We start from the raw sequence: 15,459 nt of genomic DNA, 5'->3' as shown, positions 1-15,459 counted from the left end.
GTCGTAGTTGGAGGATCACACACACTATATCATCGCGTGATTCCAAATGTACTTTCATATGGTTATTTCAATATTTTGCACATAGACGTTTCCACCACTATTTACCGCATAATACATTTAACTGACACAAAAAGATCCCACCATGTCGAACCAACAAATTATCTGTCAGCATTTACAAAATTACACCGAAACCTGTTTCCATCACAACTGTCGTGATCATTTTATTTAATTTTATAGGATATGACTTCACTCAAATAAAACTGGATGGAAATGTGGTTACTATGGTAATAATATTGATACGTTTCACTTTAACAATTTAAAATGTCAGCTTAAAATGGTGACAAATGTTTCCCCACAATCAGTGTCGTCAGTCATAGGCATAAAATCAGCATTTTTTTAATGTATTAATAACTGCATGGTGATTCACATTTTCGATCATTTAAAAACTTCTACTACATGATAAAGTACAGTCGACAACAGGCACTTGGCCCTACAAACATTGATTAATTCAAAACCACTTCACATAATGGCACTTTAGCCCCAAGTCCTGTCCTGTCCTGTCCACCCACACACACACACACAGACAGACCAAGAACACAAATCCATATCACCTAGCAACAAGTTACATATTGAGTATCCTGATCCCAGATCTGTTTGTGCTGTCTTGCCAACTACAACGATCGATGTTTAGCTTGACAGTGACAATAAGAGTTGGCAAGACAGCATAAACAGATCTGGGATCAGGTGACATATGGAATGAACAGAGAGAATGTGACATTGGTTGAACAAGTGGTCCTTATCCAACTACAATATGTTGTACTAAGTGGCATGGTCTTATATAGGCACAGAGATACTGCTATGGTTTGGACCAAAGAGTTAAGTTCCATTTAAGGTGTGTTAAACTAATCCATCTGTTCCCAGGGTGGATTCTAGGCTTTCCCAACAACCTTATCATTTTGGGGGAAGAGTTTTTTGGACAGAAATGCCTGAATGTGAGGCCAGATCTTGTTGGTTTCCGTTCCTGAGAATGTCTCCAACATCCCTTTGCTCCTGTTGGTAGAAACAGACATTAGTACCTCATGACAGTCATCATAATAAACATAAGCACTAGTTTTGAAACAGGTAGGTACTCCCTGATTGTCTCCAATAAGAACACATATTTCCGCATTCCATTGCAAAATGTTTTTGCTACAGTCTAGTCTACTGAATACAACCTAGTACTCAACTACATAATGCTTTCAAGGTTACCAACAAAGATTCACTGTTTAACAAAGGGAAAGAAAACACTGGAATGAATTCACTGTCTGATCTCCTGTCTGAGCCTGAATCCTTTGTTTACAGTCCCAAGCGGTTTCAGTTCTCCGACCGGCCCCTGTAGTAGGGTTAATTCAGAGTTCTCTTCCCGTTGTCCAGTTACCAGTGACTAAGAGCCCCAGAAGCCATCTTATGTACACAGGAGCTATGGACTAATATTTTCCTACTTTAATTGGCCACAGAAATAGATGTGATATGAATCGATCCTGACATTCAGTCATTCACAATGATGTCTAATTGAGATGAATGTCCGTTTGTTATGTCCCAACTCCCAAAGGGCAGATATAAGCCTTAAAGCCTATGATGTAAGAAGATAAACTGCAACGTTATTACACAGTTACAGTTTATATAATGTAATAATGAATATAAAAGCTAAAATATATATATAGATAGATAGATAGATAGCTCAGATTTGGGACATTACCTGTAGTACTCCAACACGGGTTGTGTCTGGTTTTCGTAGGACCTCAGCCTCCTGGTGATGGTCTCTGGTGTGTCATCGTCTCTCTGAATCAGAGGCTCTCCAGTGACATCATCAAGGCCCTGTAGCCAGGAGGGCCAACCAAAACAGACCAAACTGTGAGCATGTTAAGATATGCCATTTAACAGATACTTTTATCCAAAGCAATTTACAATGGTGCGTGCATACATTTTCATATAGGGGGCCCAAGCAGGAATCAAACGGTCCTGGCGTTGCTAGCATCTTACACAAACTGAGCTACACTGAGGTATATAGCCTAGTGGTTAGAGCATTGGGCCAGTAACCGAAAGGTTGCTAGATCAAATCCCAGAGCTGACAAAGTAAAAAATATGTTGTTCTGCCCCTGAAAAATGCAGTTAACCCACTGTTCCTAGGCCGTCATTGTAAATAAGAATTTGTTCTTAACTGACTTGCCTAGTTAAACAAAGGTTAAATAAAAAAATATTTAAATATTGTACGATTTAGTAGACCAACATACTGACATAGTGGTACGTAAAGTGTAAACCACACAGCCTAAGCCAGTACTGCCTGTTTTAAGAACTGCATGGAGGGGGAAGTGAACATTCATGCAGAAACCTGTATGGTTAGTAGAAGAAAAAGAAAACCTGACGACCTTGCCTTAGGTGGCGCAGAAAGCAAACTTGAACAGACCCTTGAGAAAGAGAGAGTAGACCATCTACACCTCCCTCCCAGATCAAGCAGCCTCTGAAGTGCAAAGATTAGTAAGAGGCTGTCATCTTCTGAAGTTTCATCCTGTTTGCACAATTCACATGAAACACTGCTTTTTGTACTACATTTGCACCTCTATTGTATGAAGTATTAGTCCTCTCAGACTCAACACGTTGGAATACAAACACTACTGTAGATAAGTGTTTAACCTGAAAGTCTTACTATTCAAATTGCATTCAACCTCCTACCAGCATGTTTGTAATTGCAAAAAAGCAACACTAACACAGGTATAATGCACAGGCTCACAATGCACAGGCTCTAAAGAGCAGAATACAGAAAGCTGCTGGGAGAGGTGAAGGAGATTTCATTCAGTGTTCTTTTCATGGTTAAGAACAGTTGCTCTTGTCATTAGCTAGCTTTAGCTAAATATCAAGCTGCTCTTTTAAAAGCTCCTAATTCACCATGCAACAACCTATTTGAAATCGTAATGCTTTGAGCATGTGCTTTAGCGTTTTTGGAGTGCCAGGTGGGCAGGGTTTGCAATTTTAGGACTTTTCTATTGGTTTCATTGCGCCAGGCAAGTTCAATCAAACACAGCTCAAGTATATGAAATGATTCCAAATACTATTTGAACCCAGGTGTGGTAACAATGTCTTGTTTGCTCCAGTTTAAAATGCATGGACGAGAGCAAAAGGTCCCCACTTGGATTGCCACAGCAAACAAATGCCACACTGGATGCGTTCGGAAATGGCACCCTATTCCCTGTATAGGCCATAGGGCTCTGGTCTAAAGTAGTGCACTATATGGGGAATAGGGTGTCATTTGGGATGCACCGTTGTTTTATCTGTCTAATCCCTTCTTCCGCCATCTGTCTCTCTTTCTCCTCTAAATCTCCCCACGCCGCAGGTACACGCAGTCTGTGCCCTACTTTAACGTTTAAGGATTGTTTTTTTTATTTTAATACCCATATTTTGAAAGCATGACTTGTAAGTGAGCCAGGCGCTGTCAGGTGGTTGCATGGTGAAAGAGCAGCTTGAGATTCAGCTAAAGCTAGCTAACGACAAGAGCAACTGTGTGGTGGGAGAGATGGAACAATAAAAAAAAGAGGTCTTATCAAATAGTTTTTTAAAAATACACACAGTGTATACGTGTGTTTTTACTATCCTGTTACATGGTTATTACATGTGTAATCATTTTAATTATGTTGTAATAAGGCCTGTGTGTTAAAACTTGGCCACATACATTTGGAGCAGAAGCTTCAATATAGCTCAGTCGTATGTATCCGTCAAATACATCTGTGACTCAGACTATACTTACAGAGATCTTGGGTGGGTTGAAGTCGATGTTGTAGACGCGTCCGCTAGGCAGGTGGAGCCAGCGAGAGGTCAGTCTCTGTTTGATGGTCTGGAAAGGAACGTCCATGTTGATGACTGTGTCCACACTGCACACGCCGTCTAGAGTCTCCGCCTGAGTCACGGTGCGGGGGAACCCTTCCAGACAGGAGAGACCAGTGTAAGCATAGAGATATATAATACACTAGTGGTTGATGTTATAAACCTTCATAGCTTGAGAATGTCCATTCTAGAGTTTTATGTTCACAATCTTCCCAAGGGGGAACCCTGACAGGAAAGTAGAGGCCCAGGGACATGGCTCTTTTCCAATTCATCTTTCTGCGATTCCTCTCATCTCTTCTCGCCTCCTCCTTAACCGTATAGGTGGAAAAGGTCCAAGGTCCCTTCCCTCGTACCTTCTTCTCCAATGCGTTTCAAGTTCCTTGGTGTCCACATCACCAACAAACTGTCACAAAACACACCAAGACAGACGTGAAGAAGGCACGACAATGCCTTTTCCCCCTCAGGAGACTGAAAAGATTTGGCATGGGTCCCCAGAACCTCAAAAAGTTCTACAGCTGCACCATCTAGAGCATCCTGACCGGTTGCATCACCGCCTGGTATGGCAACTGCTCGGCATCCGAACGTAAGGCACTACAAAGGTTAGTGCGTAGGGCCCAGTACATCACTGGGGCCAAGCTTCCTGCCACCCAGGACCTATATACTAGGTGTCAGAGGAAGGCACAAAAATTGCCAAAGACTCCAGTCAACTTAGACTGTTCTCTCTGCTACAGTACGGCAAGTGGTACCGAAGGGCCAAGTCAAGGTCCAAAAGGCTCCTAAACAGCTTCTACCCCCAAGCCATGAGACTGCAGAACAATTATTCAAATGTTATTCGCTGTTTATTATCTATGCATAGGCACTTTACCCCTACTTACAGTGCCTTCAGAAAGTATTCAGACCCCTTGACTTTTTCCACATTTTGTTACGTTACAGCCTTATTCTGAAATGGATTACATTTTTTTTAAATCCTCAGCAATATAGACACACACACACACACACACACACACACACACACACAATACCCCATAATGACAAAAGAACATTTTGCAAATATGTAAGAAAAGAAAATAGCTTAACATAAGTATTCAGACCCTTTGCTATGAGAATTGAATTTGACCACAGGTGCATCCTGTTTCCATTGACCACCTTGAGATGTTTCTACAACTTGATTGGAGTCCACCTGTGGTAAATTCAATTGATTGGATATGATTTGGCAAGGCACACACCTTTCTATATAAGGTCCCACAGTGATGCTACGGTCACAAGACGCAGGCCTCCTAATTGTCCCTAGAATTTCAAAGCAAACAGCTGGAGGCAGGGCTTTCTCCTATAGAGCTCCATTTTTATGGAACGGTCTGCCTACCCATGTCAGAGACGCAAACTCGGTCTCAACCTTTAAGTCTTTACTGAAGACTCATCTCTTCAGTGGGTCATATGATTGAGTGTAGTCTGGCCCAGGAGTGGGAAGGTGAACGGAAAGGCTCTGGAGCAACGAACCGCCCTTGCTGTCTCTGCCTGGCCGGTTCCCCTCTTCCCACTGGGATTCTCTGCCTCTAACCCTATTACAGGGGCTGAGTCACTGGCTTACTGGGGCTCTCTCTTGCCGTCCCTGGAAGGGGTGCGTCACCTGAGTGGGTTGATTCACTGATGTGGTCATCCTGTCTGGGATGGCGCCCCCCCTTGGGTTGTGCCATGGCGGAGTTCTTTGTGGGCTATACTCAGCCTTGTCTCAGGATGGTAAGTTGGTGGTTGAAGATATCCCTCTAGTGGCTGTGCTTTGGCAAAGTGGGTGGGGTTATATCCTTCCTGTCTGGGGGTGTCCTCGGATGGGGCCACAGTGTCTCCTGACCCCTCCTGTCTCAGCCTCCAGTATTTATGCTGCAGAAGTTAATGTGTCGGGGGGCTAGGGTCAGTTTATTATATCTGGAGTACCTCTCCTGTTCGGTGTCCTGTGTGAATCTAAGTTTGTGTTTTCTCTCTCTCTCTCTCTCTCTCTCTCTCTCTCTCTCAGCCCTAGGACCATGCCCCCCAGGACTACCTGACATGATGACTCCTTGCTGTCCCCAGTCCACCTGGGCGTGCTGCTGCTCCAGTTTCAACTGTTCTGCCTTATTATTATTATTCGACCATGCTGGTCATTTATGAACATTTGAACATCTTGGCCATGTTCTGTTATAATCTCCACCCGGCACAGCCAGAAGAGGACTGGCCACCCCACATAACCTAGAGAGGAACCAGGCTTCTTCCTAGGTTTTGGCTTTTCTAGGGAGTTTTTCCTAGCCACCGTGCTTCTACACCTGCATTGCTTGCTGTTTGGGGTTTTAGGCTGGGCTTCTGTACAGCACTTTGAGATATCAGCTGATGTACGAAGGGCTATATAAATAAATTTGATTTGACAGTGCATGTCACAGCAAAAACCAAGCCATGAGGTCGAAGGAATTGTCCGTAAAGCTCCAAGACAGGATTGTGTTGAGGCACAGATCTGGGGAAGGGTACCAAAACATGTCTGCAGCATTGAAGGTCCCCAAGACCACAGTGGCTTCCATTATTCTTAAAATGGAGGGGGGGGTCAGGGGGTTGACCAAGAACCCAATCGTCACTCTGACTAGGGTTCCTCTGTGGAGTTTTGTTCATTTATTTATGTAGTCACTCCCTGAACTTGCTTCCCGACTCTCAGCGTGCATCGTTACAGAATGATGACTCAACAAAGGGAAGCATCAGGGAATGTTTGTTTGTTTTGTTTTGGTGTTGGAGGTGATGTCGGGTCCAGGTGTCCGACCCGGAGCTACCTGGGAGGCCTCAGCGGGCTCGACAGGCTGCCATGCCTCAGCGGGCTCGACAGGCTGCCATGCCTCAGCGGGCTCGACAGGCTGCCATACAATATCCCACAAAACACAGGTGGAAAAATGCTACTTAAATATGATCCCCAATTAGAGACAACGATAGCCAGCTGCCTCTAATTGGGAATCATACCAAACACCAACATAGAAAACAAAACTAGAACCCCACATAGAAAATATAAACTAGACTAACCTCCCAGTCACGCCCTGACCTACTCCACCATAGAAAATAAGGACTCTCTATGGTCAGGACGTGACACTGGTTGAGAGAAAGGTGAGTCTTGGTCGGTTTAGCGACCACCTAATCCTGCTTAATGAGCAGGCCGTCCCTGGACACAGAGACATACAAATGGTATTCAATAGTTTATCTGACTCTGGGGTAGTAGATGAAGGACCTCATTACCAAATTCCCAAAGTATCCCTTTAACATGATGCATGCATGACTGTACTATTTGCCACTATCTCCCACTTTGACAGCTATTTTGAAATGGAAAACCGTCTTGGGCCAGGCTGAACACACACTGATCTGATAGTCCATCCGCCTAGCATCACATATCAGTTGTGATATTAGTGGCCTACGGTTATTTAACCCTTTCAGAGCAATTTTCATAAATAATTGATGTGAATAGTCCGGGTGGCTATTTGATTAGTTGTTCAGCAGTCTTATAGCTTGGGGGTAGAAGCTGTTGGGGAGCCTTTTGGACCTAGACTTTTTTATGTTACCTTTATTTAACTAGGCAAGTCAGTTAAGAATAAATTCTTATTTTCAATGACTGCCTAGGAACAGTGGGTTAACTGCCTGTTCACGGGCAGAACGACAGATTTGTCGGGGGTTTGAACTTGCAACCTTCTGGTTACTAGTCCAACACTCTAACCACTACGCTACCCTGCTACTTGTACCTGTTGCTGTGCGGTAGCAGAGAGAACAGTCTATGACTTGGGTGACTAGAGTCTGATAATTTGTTTCAGCCTTCCTCCTACCCCGGTCAACAGCCCTGCACCCCCCACAGCAACTTGCCCAAGCCTCCCTCATTTCTCCTTCACCCAAATCCAGATAGCCGATGTTCTGAAAGACCTGCAAAATCTGGATCCCTACAAATCAGTCGGGCTAGAAAATCTGGACCCTCTCTTTCGAAAATGATCCGCGGAAATTGTTGCAACCCCTATTACTAGCCTGTTCAACCTCTCTTTCGTATTGTCTGAGATCCCCAAAGATTGGAAAGCTGCCGCGATCATCCCCCTCTTCATAGGGGAGACACTCTTGACCCAAACTGTTACAGACCTATATCTATGGTCTTCGAAAGCCAAGTTAACAAACAGATCACCGATGATGTCGAATCCCACCGTACCTTCTCCCCTATGCAATCTTGTTTCCGAGCTGGTCATGGGTGCACCTCAGCCACGATCAAGGTTCAAAACGATATCATAACCGCCATCGATAAGAGACAATACTGTGAGGCTGTATTCATCGACCTGGCCAAGGCTTTCGACCGTTCAGCATTACTACTCTGGACGGTTCTGACTTAGAATATGTGGACAACTACAAATACCTAGATGTCTGGCTAGACTGTAAACTCTCCTTCCAGACTCACATTAAGCATCTCCAATCCAAAATTAAATCCAGAATCCGCTTCCTATATAGCAACAAAGCCTCCTTCACTCGTGCTGCCAAACATACCGTTGTAAAACTGACTAACCTACTGATCCTTGACTTCGGTGACATCATTTACAAAAATAGCCTCCAACACTCTACTCAGCAAGTTGGATGCAGTCTATCACAGTGCCATCCGTTTTGTCACCAAAGCCCCATACACTACCCACCACTGTAACCTGTATGCTCTCGTTGGCTGGCCCTCGCTTCATACTCGTCGCCAAACCCACTGGCTCCAGGTCATCTATAAGTCTTTGCTAGGTAAAGCCCCGCCTTATCTCAGCTCACTGGTCACCATAGCAGCAACCACCAGTAAGCACGTGCTCCAGCAGGTATATTTCACTGGTCACCCCCAAAGCCAATTCCTACTTTGGCCGCCTTTCCTTGCAGTTCTCTGCTGCCAATGACTGGAACGAATTGCAAAAATCACTGAAGCTGGACACTCATGTCTCCCTCACTAACTTTAAGCACCTGCTGTCAGAGCAGCTCACAGATCACTGCACCTGTACATAGCCCATCTGTAAATAGCCCATCCAACTACCTCATCCCCATAATGTTATATATTGTTTTTGCTCCTTTGCACCCCAATATCTATACTTACACATTCATCTTCTGCACATCTATCACTCCAGTGTTTAATTGCAATTATTTCACCAATATAGCCTATTTATTGCCTTACCTCCCTTATCTTACCTCATTTGCACACACTGTATATAGACTTTTCTATTGTGTTATTGACTGTATGTTTGTTTATTCCAAGTGTTTTTTTGTTGTCGCACTGCTTTGCTTCATCTTGGCCAAGTCGCAGTTGTAAATGAGAACTTGTCCTCAACTGGCTCTAGCCTTTAGCTCGGTGCAGATGTTGGCTGTAATCCATGGCTTCTGGTTGGGATTTGCACGAATGGTCACTATGGGGACGACGTCATCAATACACTTAATGATGAAGCTGGTGACGGAGGTGGTCTTAGTGCCAGCATCAGTTTGTGATGGTAAATAGACGGCTATGAATAATATAGATGAGATCGCTCTTGGTAGAGCTTATCATGAGGTAATCTACCTCAGACGAGCAATACTTAGAAACTTCTTTAACATTAGACATCGCACACCAGCAGTTATTGACAAATTGACAAACACTCCCGCTCCTCTTCTTACCAGACGTAGCTGCTTTGTCCTACCGATGTACGGAAAACCCAGCCACCTCTATATTATCCGTGTCGTTGTTCAGCCACAACTCAGTGAAACACAAGATATTACAGTTTTTTATGTCCCGTAGATAGGATAAGCTCGACCGTAGATCATCAAGTTTGTTTTCAGTGATTTCACGTACCAGTGATTTCACGTTGGCCAATAATTGTAATGGCAATGGTAATAGCAATTTACTCACTCGCCTACAAATCCTAACAAGGCACCCCGACCTTCTCCCTCGGTATCTCCGCCCCTTTCTTCACGCTAATGACGGAGATTTGGGCCTGTTCTCCAGAAAGCAGCATATCCTTTGTGTCGGACTTATTAAAGAAAATATCTTTGTCCAGTTCGTGGTGAGTAATCGCTGTTCTGATGTCCAGAAGCTCTTTTCGGTTATAAGAGATGGTAGCAGCAAATTTGTGCACAAAATAAGCTGCAAACAATGCAAAAAAAAAAGAAAGAAATAGCACAGTTGGTTAGGAGCCCGTAAAACGACAGCCATCCCTTCTGGCACCATTATCAAGAATAGCTTAACGAGTGCAGGTGCTGCTTACTGTTCAACAGCAAGCTGTTCAAATAATGTAAATGTTTCTTAGAAACAAATCCAAAGCATATTCCTACTCACTTGAAGGTGTCTGGAGTGTACTGAATGCCTTTTTAAAACATATGCCTATTGCCTTGTCTATGTTGATGTCTCTAAATCTGAGTAATGGGTGGCCTGGCTGGTCTAGCGGTAATGCTGCAGCCTCCGACACACTTCATTGTTTAAGTCCGACCTATGTTGCCCTTTGATACAACCTTTATCTTTCCCCATTGTCATCCTCCCTCTCGCTTGCTGTTGGCGAAATGCGTGTGGTGCAGGTGCTTACTGCTTACCGTCCAGCAGCCAGCTGCTCTGCTCTATGCTCCTCATCTCTGTCAGGATGAGACGGGAGATGACGTCATCAGGTACCAGCTGACCCTGATCGATGCATGACTTCATCAGAAGACCCAGCTCTGCAAGAATTCACAGTGGAACAGAAAGATCAGAGCTGTCATCTTTAGTATTTAAACATGTACACATTATGCACTTCATCAGAAGACCTAGGTCTGCCAGGAGAGGAGATACACAGAGCAACATAAAGCTAAGACCTAGCTCTGCCAGGAGAGGAGATACACAGAGCAACATAAAGCTAAGACCTAGGTCTGCCAGGAGAGGAGATACACAGAGCAACATAAAGCTAAGACCTAGCTCTGCCAGGAGAGGAGATACACAGAGCAACATAAAGCTAAGACCTAGCTCTGCCAGGAGAGGAGATACACAGAGCAACATAAAGCTAAGACCTAGGTCTGCCAGGAGAGGAGATACACAGAGCAACATAAAGCTAAGACCTAGCTCTGCCAGGAGAGGAGATACACAGAGCAACATAAAGCTAAGACCTAGCTCTGCCAGGAGAGGAGATACACAGAGCAACATAAAGCTAAGACCTAGCTCTGCCAGGAGAGGATGCAGAATAACACAAGGATCAGATCTGTGATCTTAACTTTTTATTATCTCAGAAGACCCCGTTCTGAAAGGATAAAACACAAAGCTGTCATATATATTTTCCTGCTCTGCCAGAAGAGATACAGGAACACAAAGAGCTCAGCTCTGTCATCTTAATTATGCATTCTCTAGTGAGAACATATTCTACCAAATCTTATCCTGTCCAGAATATAGTTTATTATATAACATGTACATTAAAGACAAAAAGATCCTGTATCTTTACCAAGCCAAGAAAAGACTGACAAAATCACCCCAAAATCACCTCAAATGAACTATATTTCTGATATGTTTGTTTTTATTTTTTATTTCACCTTTATTTAACCAGGTAGGCTAGTTGAGAACAAGTTCTCATTTGCAACTGCGACCTGGCCAAGATAAAGCATAGCAGTGTGAACAGACAACACAGAGTTACACATGGAGTAAACAATTAACAAGTCAATAACACAGTAGAAAAAAAAGAGAGTCTATATACATTGTGTGCAAAAGGCATGAGGAGGTAGGCGAATAATTACAATTTTGCAGATTAACACTGGAGTGATAAATGATCAGATGGTCATGTACAGGTAGAGATATTGGTGTGCAAAAGAGCAGAAAACTGTAAAAACTTTAGTAGATTATTTCCAGGCCAGAATTATTTTTCTCCTTGGCTTTTTTCCCCGTAATTCAGGGGTTCACAAAGTGGGGTCTGAGGTATTTATTTTTTTCCTCTTTAGTTAACTAGGCAAGTCAGTTAAGAACAAAGTGAGTTAACTGCCTTGTTCAGGGGCAGAACGCCAGTTTTTTCCTTGGCAGCTTGGGGATTCGATCTAGCAACCTTTCGGTTATTGGCCCAACGCTCTAACCACTGGGGTACCTGCCACCCCAATTTCAGGCAGTCCCCGGCCAGGTCTCAAAAAAAAAATATATTTTTTTTTATAATACTTTTCCTTAATTTTTTTCAATGAATATGACTAACAACAACTTAAAATGTTTTGGCCAAGCGATCTGTGGAATAAGTTTAGAGTGTAATACAATACAATGTAATATTATGAAGCCACAATTTATGTTCTGGGAGGCTCACATGAATATTGGTATCCACAGTACTCCACCAATTGTATCTTTTTAAACTGAATACTTTATGTATTCTCCAATTTGTTTGATTTTTTTTTTACATAAATGCACTGTAATTTAAGCTTTAAATTAGCTTTGGGGGCTCCCGAGTGACGCAGCGGTCTAACGCACAGCATCTCAGTGCTAGAGACGTCACTACAGACACCCTGGTTCGATTCCAGGCTGTATCACAACTGGCTGTGATTGGGAGTCCCATAGGGCAGTGCACAATTGGCCCAGCGTTGTCCGGGTTAGGCCGTCATTGTAAATAAGAATTTGTTCTTAACTGACTTGCCTAGTTAAATAAAAGGTTAAATAAAAAATACAATAAATGATTAAAATTTAAAAGTTCTCTCTGCCTCATGTAAAAATTTGTAGAACTGCAGGAAATTAGCTTGAAAAAGTACAAAATGTTCTCTCCAATGCCAAGAGGCGGGCCTTTAAAATGTTAATTCCCAGGGCCCGAGGGCAATGCACTGCCAAAGTCATACCTCCTTGTATGCTATTTTTTCATCTCACTCGAGTTGTGTTCTGATTATGAGGGGGTCTTTGATTCATTTGCTATCATAAAAGCGGTCCCCGGCCCCAAAAAGTTTGAGTCTTTGTCTGACTATAATACAGAAAATCATTTCTGTAACAGTCGGGGGAGGAGGTTTTGCAGGCCTGGGCCATATAAGGAGCAGCATAGAATGCTAGCCTACTGTGCACAGTGGAGCTCATTTCAGGCTAGAACAAAGAAGCTACACACCACACTGAAACAAAATCAGGCTTGCATTCTTTGAACTATTACATTCTTTGAGGACTTGGCACATAGCTTGCTGTGTGCCAAGTGTGTGTGTACTTTTTTTTTTTTTAAATGTACTATTAAACTGATAACTAGATCACAGATTGTATGGGCAATAAAAACAAAGTATTTCGTCATGTTTTAAATGTGGGTGTTCTGAAAGAACTCTACAGTCCTTTATGGGTTTCATTTCATTCCAGTGTGGGGAAAGGGAGCAAGGGGGTGTGGGAACAAAGTCCTTGAAAGTCAGTGGTCTGCTATAGGCTACTCCTCAGTTTATGATGGTCCTCACATCTGATGGGACTTCAGTCAAGATAAGAGCTAAAGCAGCGTGATAATAAGTTGCAGTTACATACCGGATGACATACCACATGACCTTCACTGTAGAAAGCTCAGGTGGCAGGTAGTTCAGATATCAGGTTACCTGTGCACAGGTCTACTATAGCTGTAGAAATCTTCTTCTTTTTTAACAACTCTTCTTTCCACTCAATAATATAAGATCAGGGTCTTGTCTGCTCTCCAGTCAGACTCGAGCTTTTTGCAGCAAGATAAGAATATGATTGTGGAACTGGACTGAACTGTTTCTCTTATCATAGCCAGACCAGAACAACACTTTTTTTGTTACTGCTGGGGAGAATTTTGTTTGCAATGTATCGGTATATTACCATCTCTGTAATCTTTGATTTAAAGAAATAAAAATAAACTCTTGATCTTTATCTTTTTCCCAAGGGGAGTCGGATAATGACCAACCACCATCGTCGTTTTCAAGATATCGCATGCTTCATTGCATCACCTTGTGGATAACAATGTTTACATTTTGTGCATAACATCCAAAAGAATCTGATTGCATCCGATATTTTCATATTCATTTTAGTTTATGAATGATTCTTTTTTACAAGTATTAATATCACACACCTACAACACACTGGTTGAATCAACGTTGTTTTCCACGTAATTTGTTGAACCAACGTGGAATAGACGTTGAATTTACGTCCGTGTCCAGTGGGTCTGAACATGGTAGCAACATCTACGCTATCTAATGTGTCAACTGCTGCTGTTCATGCATGAGAAACACCTAACACAAGCAAGTGGGAACAATCTGACTACTTGGAGAAAACTGACTAGGGTAATGGTTTTACTTCACATTCTGCTTATTTTCATCAGCCATAGCAGCCATTTCCATTATCTGCTTTAGGTGGAGAGGTTTAGAACTGCACCATGGTCTAATCTTACCTGTTTGGGCTTTAATGTTGGCTCTCAAAAGGTCTCCACTTGAAAGATGCGATAATCCGAAACGTTTTACTATGCGCCCCGACACTGTGCCCTTCCCTGAACCTGGAGGTCCCATGATAACCGCCCGGAATATCCTTTGTTGAACCATTTTCCAATGTTATTGTTGTAATCAGCACGTCCTTCCCATAAAACTGTAATTTGTGCGTTTAGACGAGAACTTCTGTTCGATCAGAATTCTCCATGCACCATTGGTGGCCAAGTCTATCCACTGTGTGTAAAAGTGCAATCGCCTACTGCGGACGACTCCTGTAGCAGTTCTAGTTTGGCTCTTGAAATCAGCTCTTTTTTCGAAGACCTTGACGCGGAAAGAGGAGGAAGAAGTTCATAACAAGAAAACTGCTTTGTCTCGCTACTCGGTGAGGACGCTCGCATCCACACAGCCCCAATCTAACGACGTCAGGAATAATAGCGCACTCTGGCGGTCTTTGGGTGTTTTCTAAATAATGCTATGTTTTTTTGTGTGGATTTATGGCCTTTTAATTAGACCAAAATAGTCGTAGGCCTATTGTTCTTTAGTCATAGTGTTCCTAGTTTAAATTTGTGTTGCTGTTCTGGTCCATTAGTGTTCTTTATTTTGTCATGTTGTGTGTGGACCCCAGGATGAATAGCTGCTGCTTCAGCTACTGAAAATACTAATAAAAATCACAATGACATAAAATACCATGTGGAGAGATAATGGGTAGGTTCAAGCGATGTCCATATGCTTCACAGTAGAAACACGTCAGAAGAAGTTCTTGTTCGTTTTGGACTTCGGTAAGGGTTTTTTCGGATGTTCTGTCACAACATTTTTTCTCATGGCAAACCAAAGTTCTGGAGCCAACGTGTATTCCCCTTTGTCAATGATTGGTCAACTGTAGGTATTCTTCAATAAAGTATTTTTGTCATTCAACAAGAGACAACTTGTTATCAGGTATGTTTAAGTCAGCGAGTGAAGTCGGGGGAGGTGCATCCAGTGATGCCAATTTAGCAATTTTGTTGCTAGATTTAGCAACTTTTCAGACTACCCTGGCAACTTTTTTTTCAAACAGCACCTAACAAATTTAGCTACTTTTAAAAATGCATTTGGAACTTTTAGCAACTTTTGAAAAGTGACTCAAACGCTAAAATGCACGCATTTTCCCTCTAAATTACACAAAAACTATTTTCTCTGTCACACACTTAGTCACAACACACGTGCCTGGCTGCAAACGTGCATTGAGTGACATCAGCAGCAAGCGCCAGCTCGTGCACAGAC

At 42.8% G+C, this 15,459-nt stretch overlaps 1 protein-coding gene across 1 annotated transcript; it reads right to left on the bottom strand.

Annotated features, from left to right (window-relative positions):
• Positions 1 to 371: 371 nt before the first annotated feature.
• ak3 (adenylate kinase 3) lies at positions 372 to 14,625 on the bottom strand. Its single transcript, XM_024430897.2, has 5 exons — positions 14,166 to 14,625; positions 10,411 to 10,530; positions 3,782 to 3,954; positions 1,739 to 1,857; positions 372 to 1,050 (listed from the first exon to the last, which is right to left on the bottom strand). Exons 1-5 carry the CDS (start codon positions 14,311 to 14,313, stop codon positions 930 to 932), a joined length of 681 nt encoding a protein of 226 aa, XP_024286665.1. The 5' UTR covers positions 14,314 to 14,625; the 3' UTR covers positions 372 to 929.
• Positions 14,626 to 15,459: the final 834 nt, after the last annotated feature.

The sequence above is a fragment of the Oncorhynchus tshawytscha genome, linkage group LG09, assembly GCF_018296145.1.
Source record: "Oncorhynchus tshawytscha isolate Ot180627B linkage group LG09, Otsh_v2.0, whole genome shotgun sequence".
In the NCBI taxonomy this organism is placed as follows: Eukaryota; Metazoa; Chordata; class Actinopteri; order Salmoniformes; family Salmonidae; genus Oncorhynchus; species Oncorhynchus tshawytscha.
This window is presented reverse-complemented; position numbering and strand designations above follow the sequence as displayed.

Bases quoted from the DNA above. Each gene is read 5' to 3' on its own strand.
- ak3 (XM_024430897.2), bottom strand. From the start codon at position 14,313: ATGGTTCAACAAAGGATATTCCGGGCGGTTATCATGGGACCTCCAGGT. The intron at 3,955-10,410 runs GTAAGCAGTAAG...CCTGTCTGGAAG, and splicing joins GAGCAGCTGGCTGCTGGACG to GGTTCCCCCGCACCGTGACT. The intron at 1,051-1,738 runs GTAATGTCCCAA...TTCTACCAACAG, and splicing joins CCCGTGTTGGAGTACTACAG to GAGCAAAGGGATGTTGGAGA.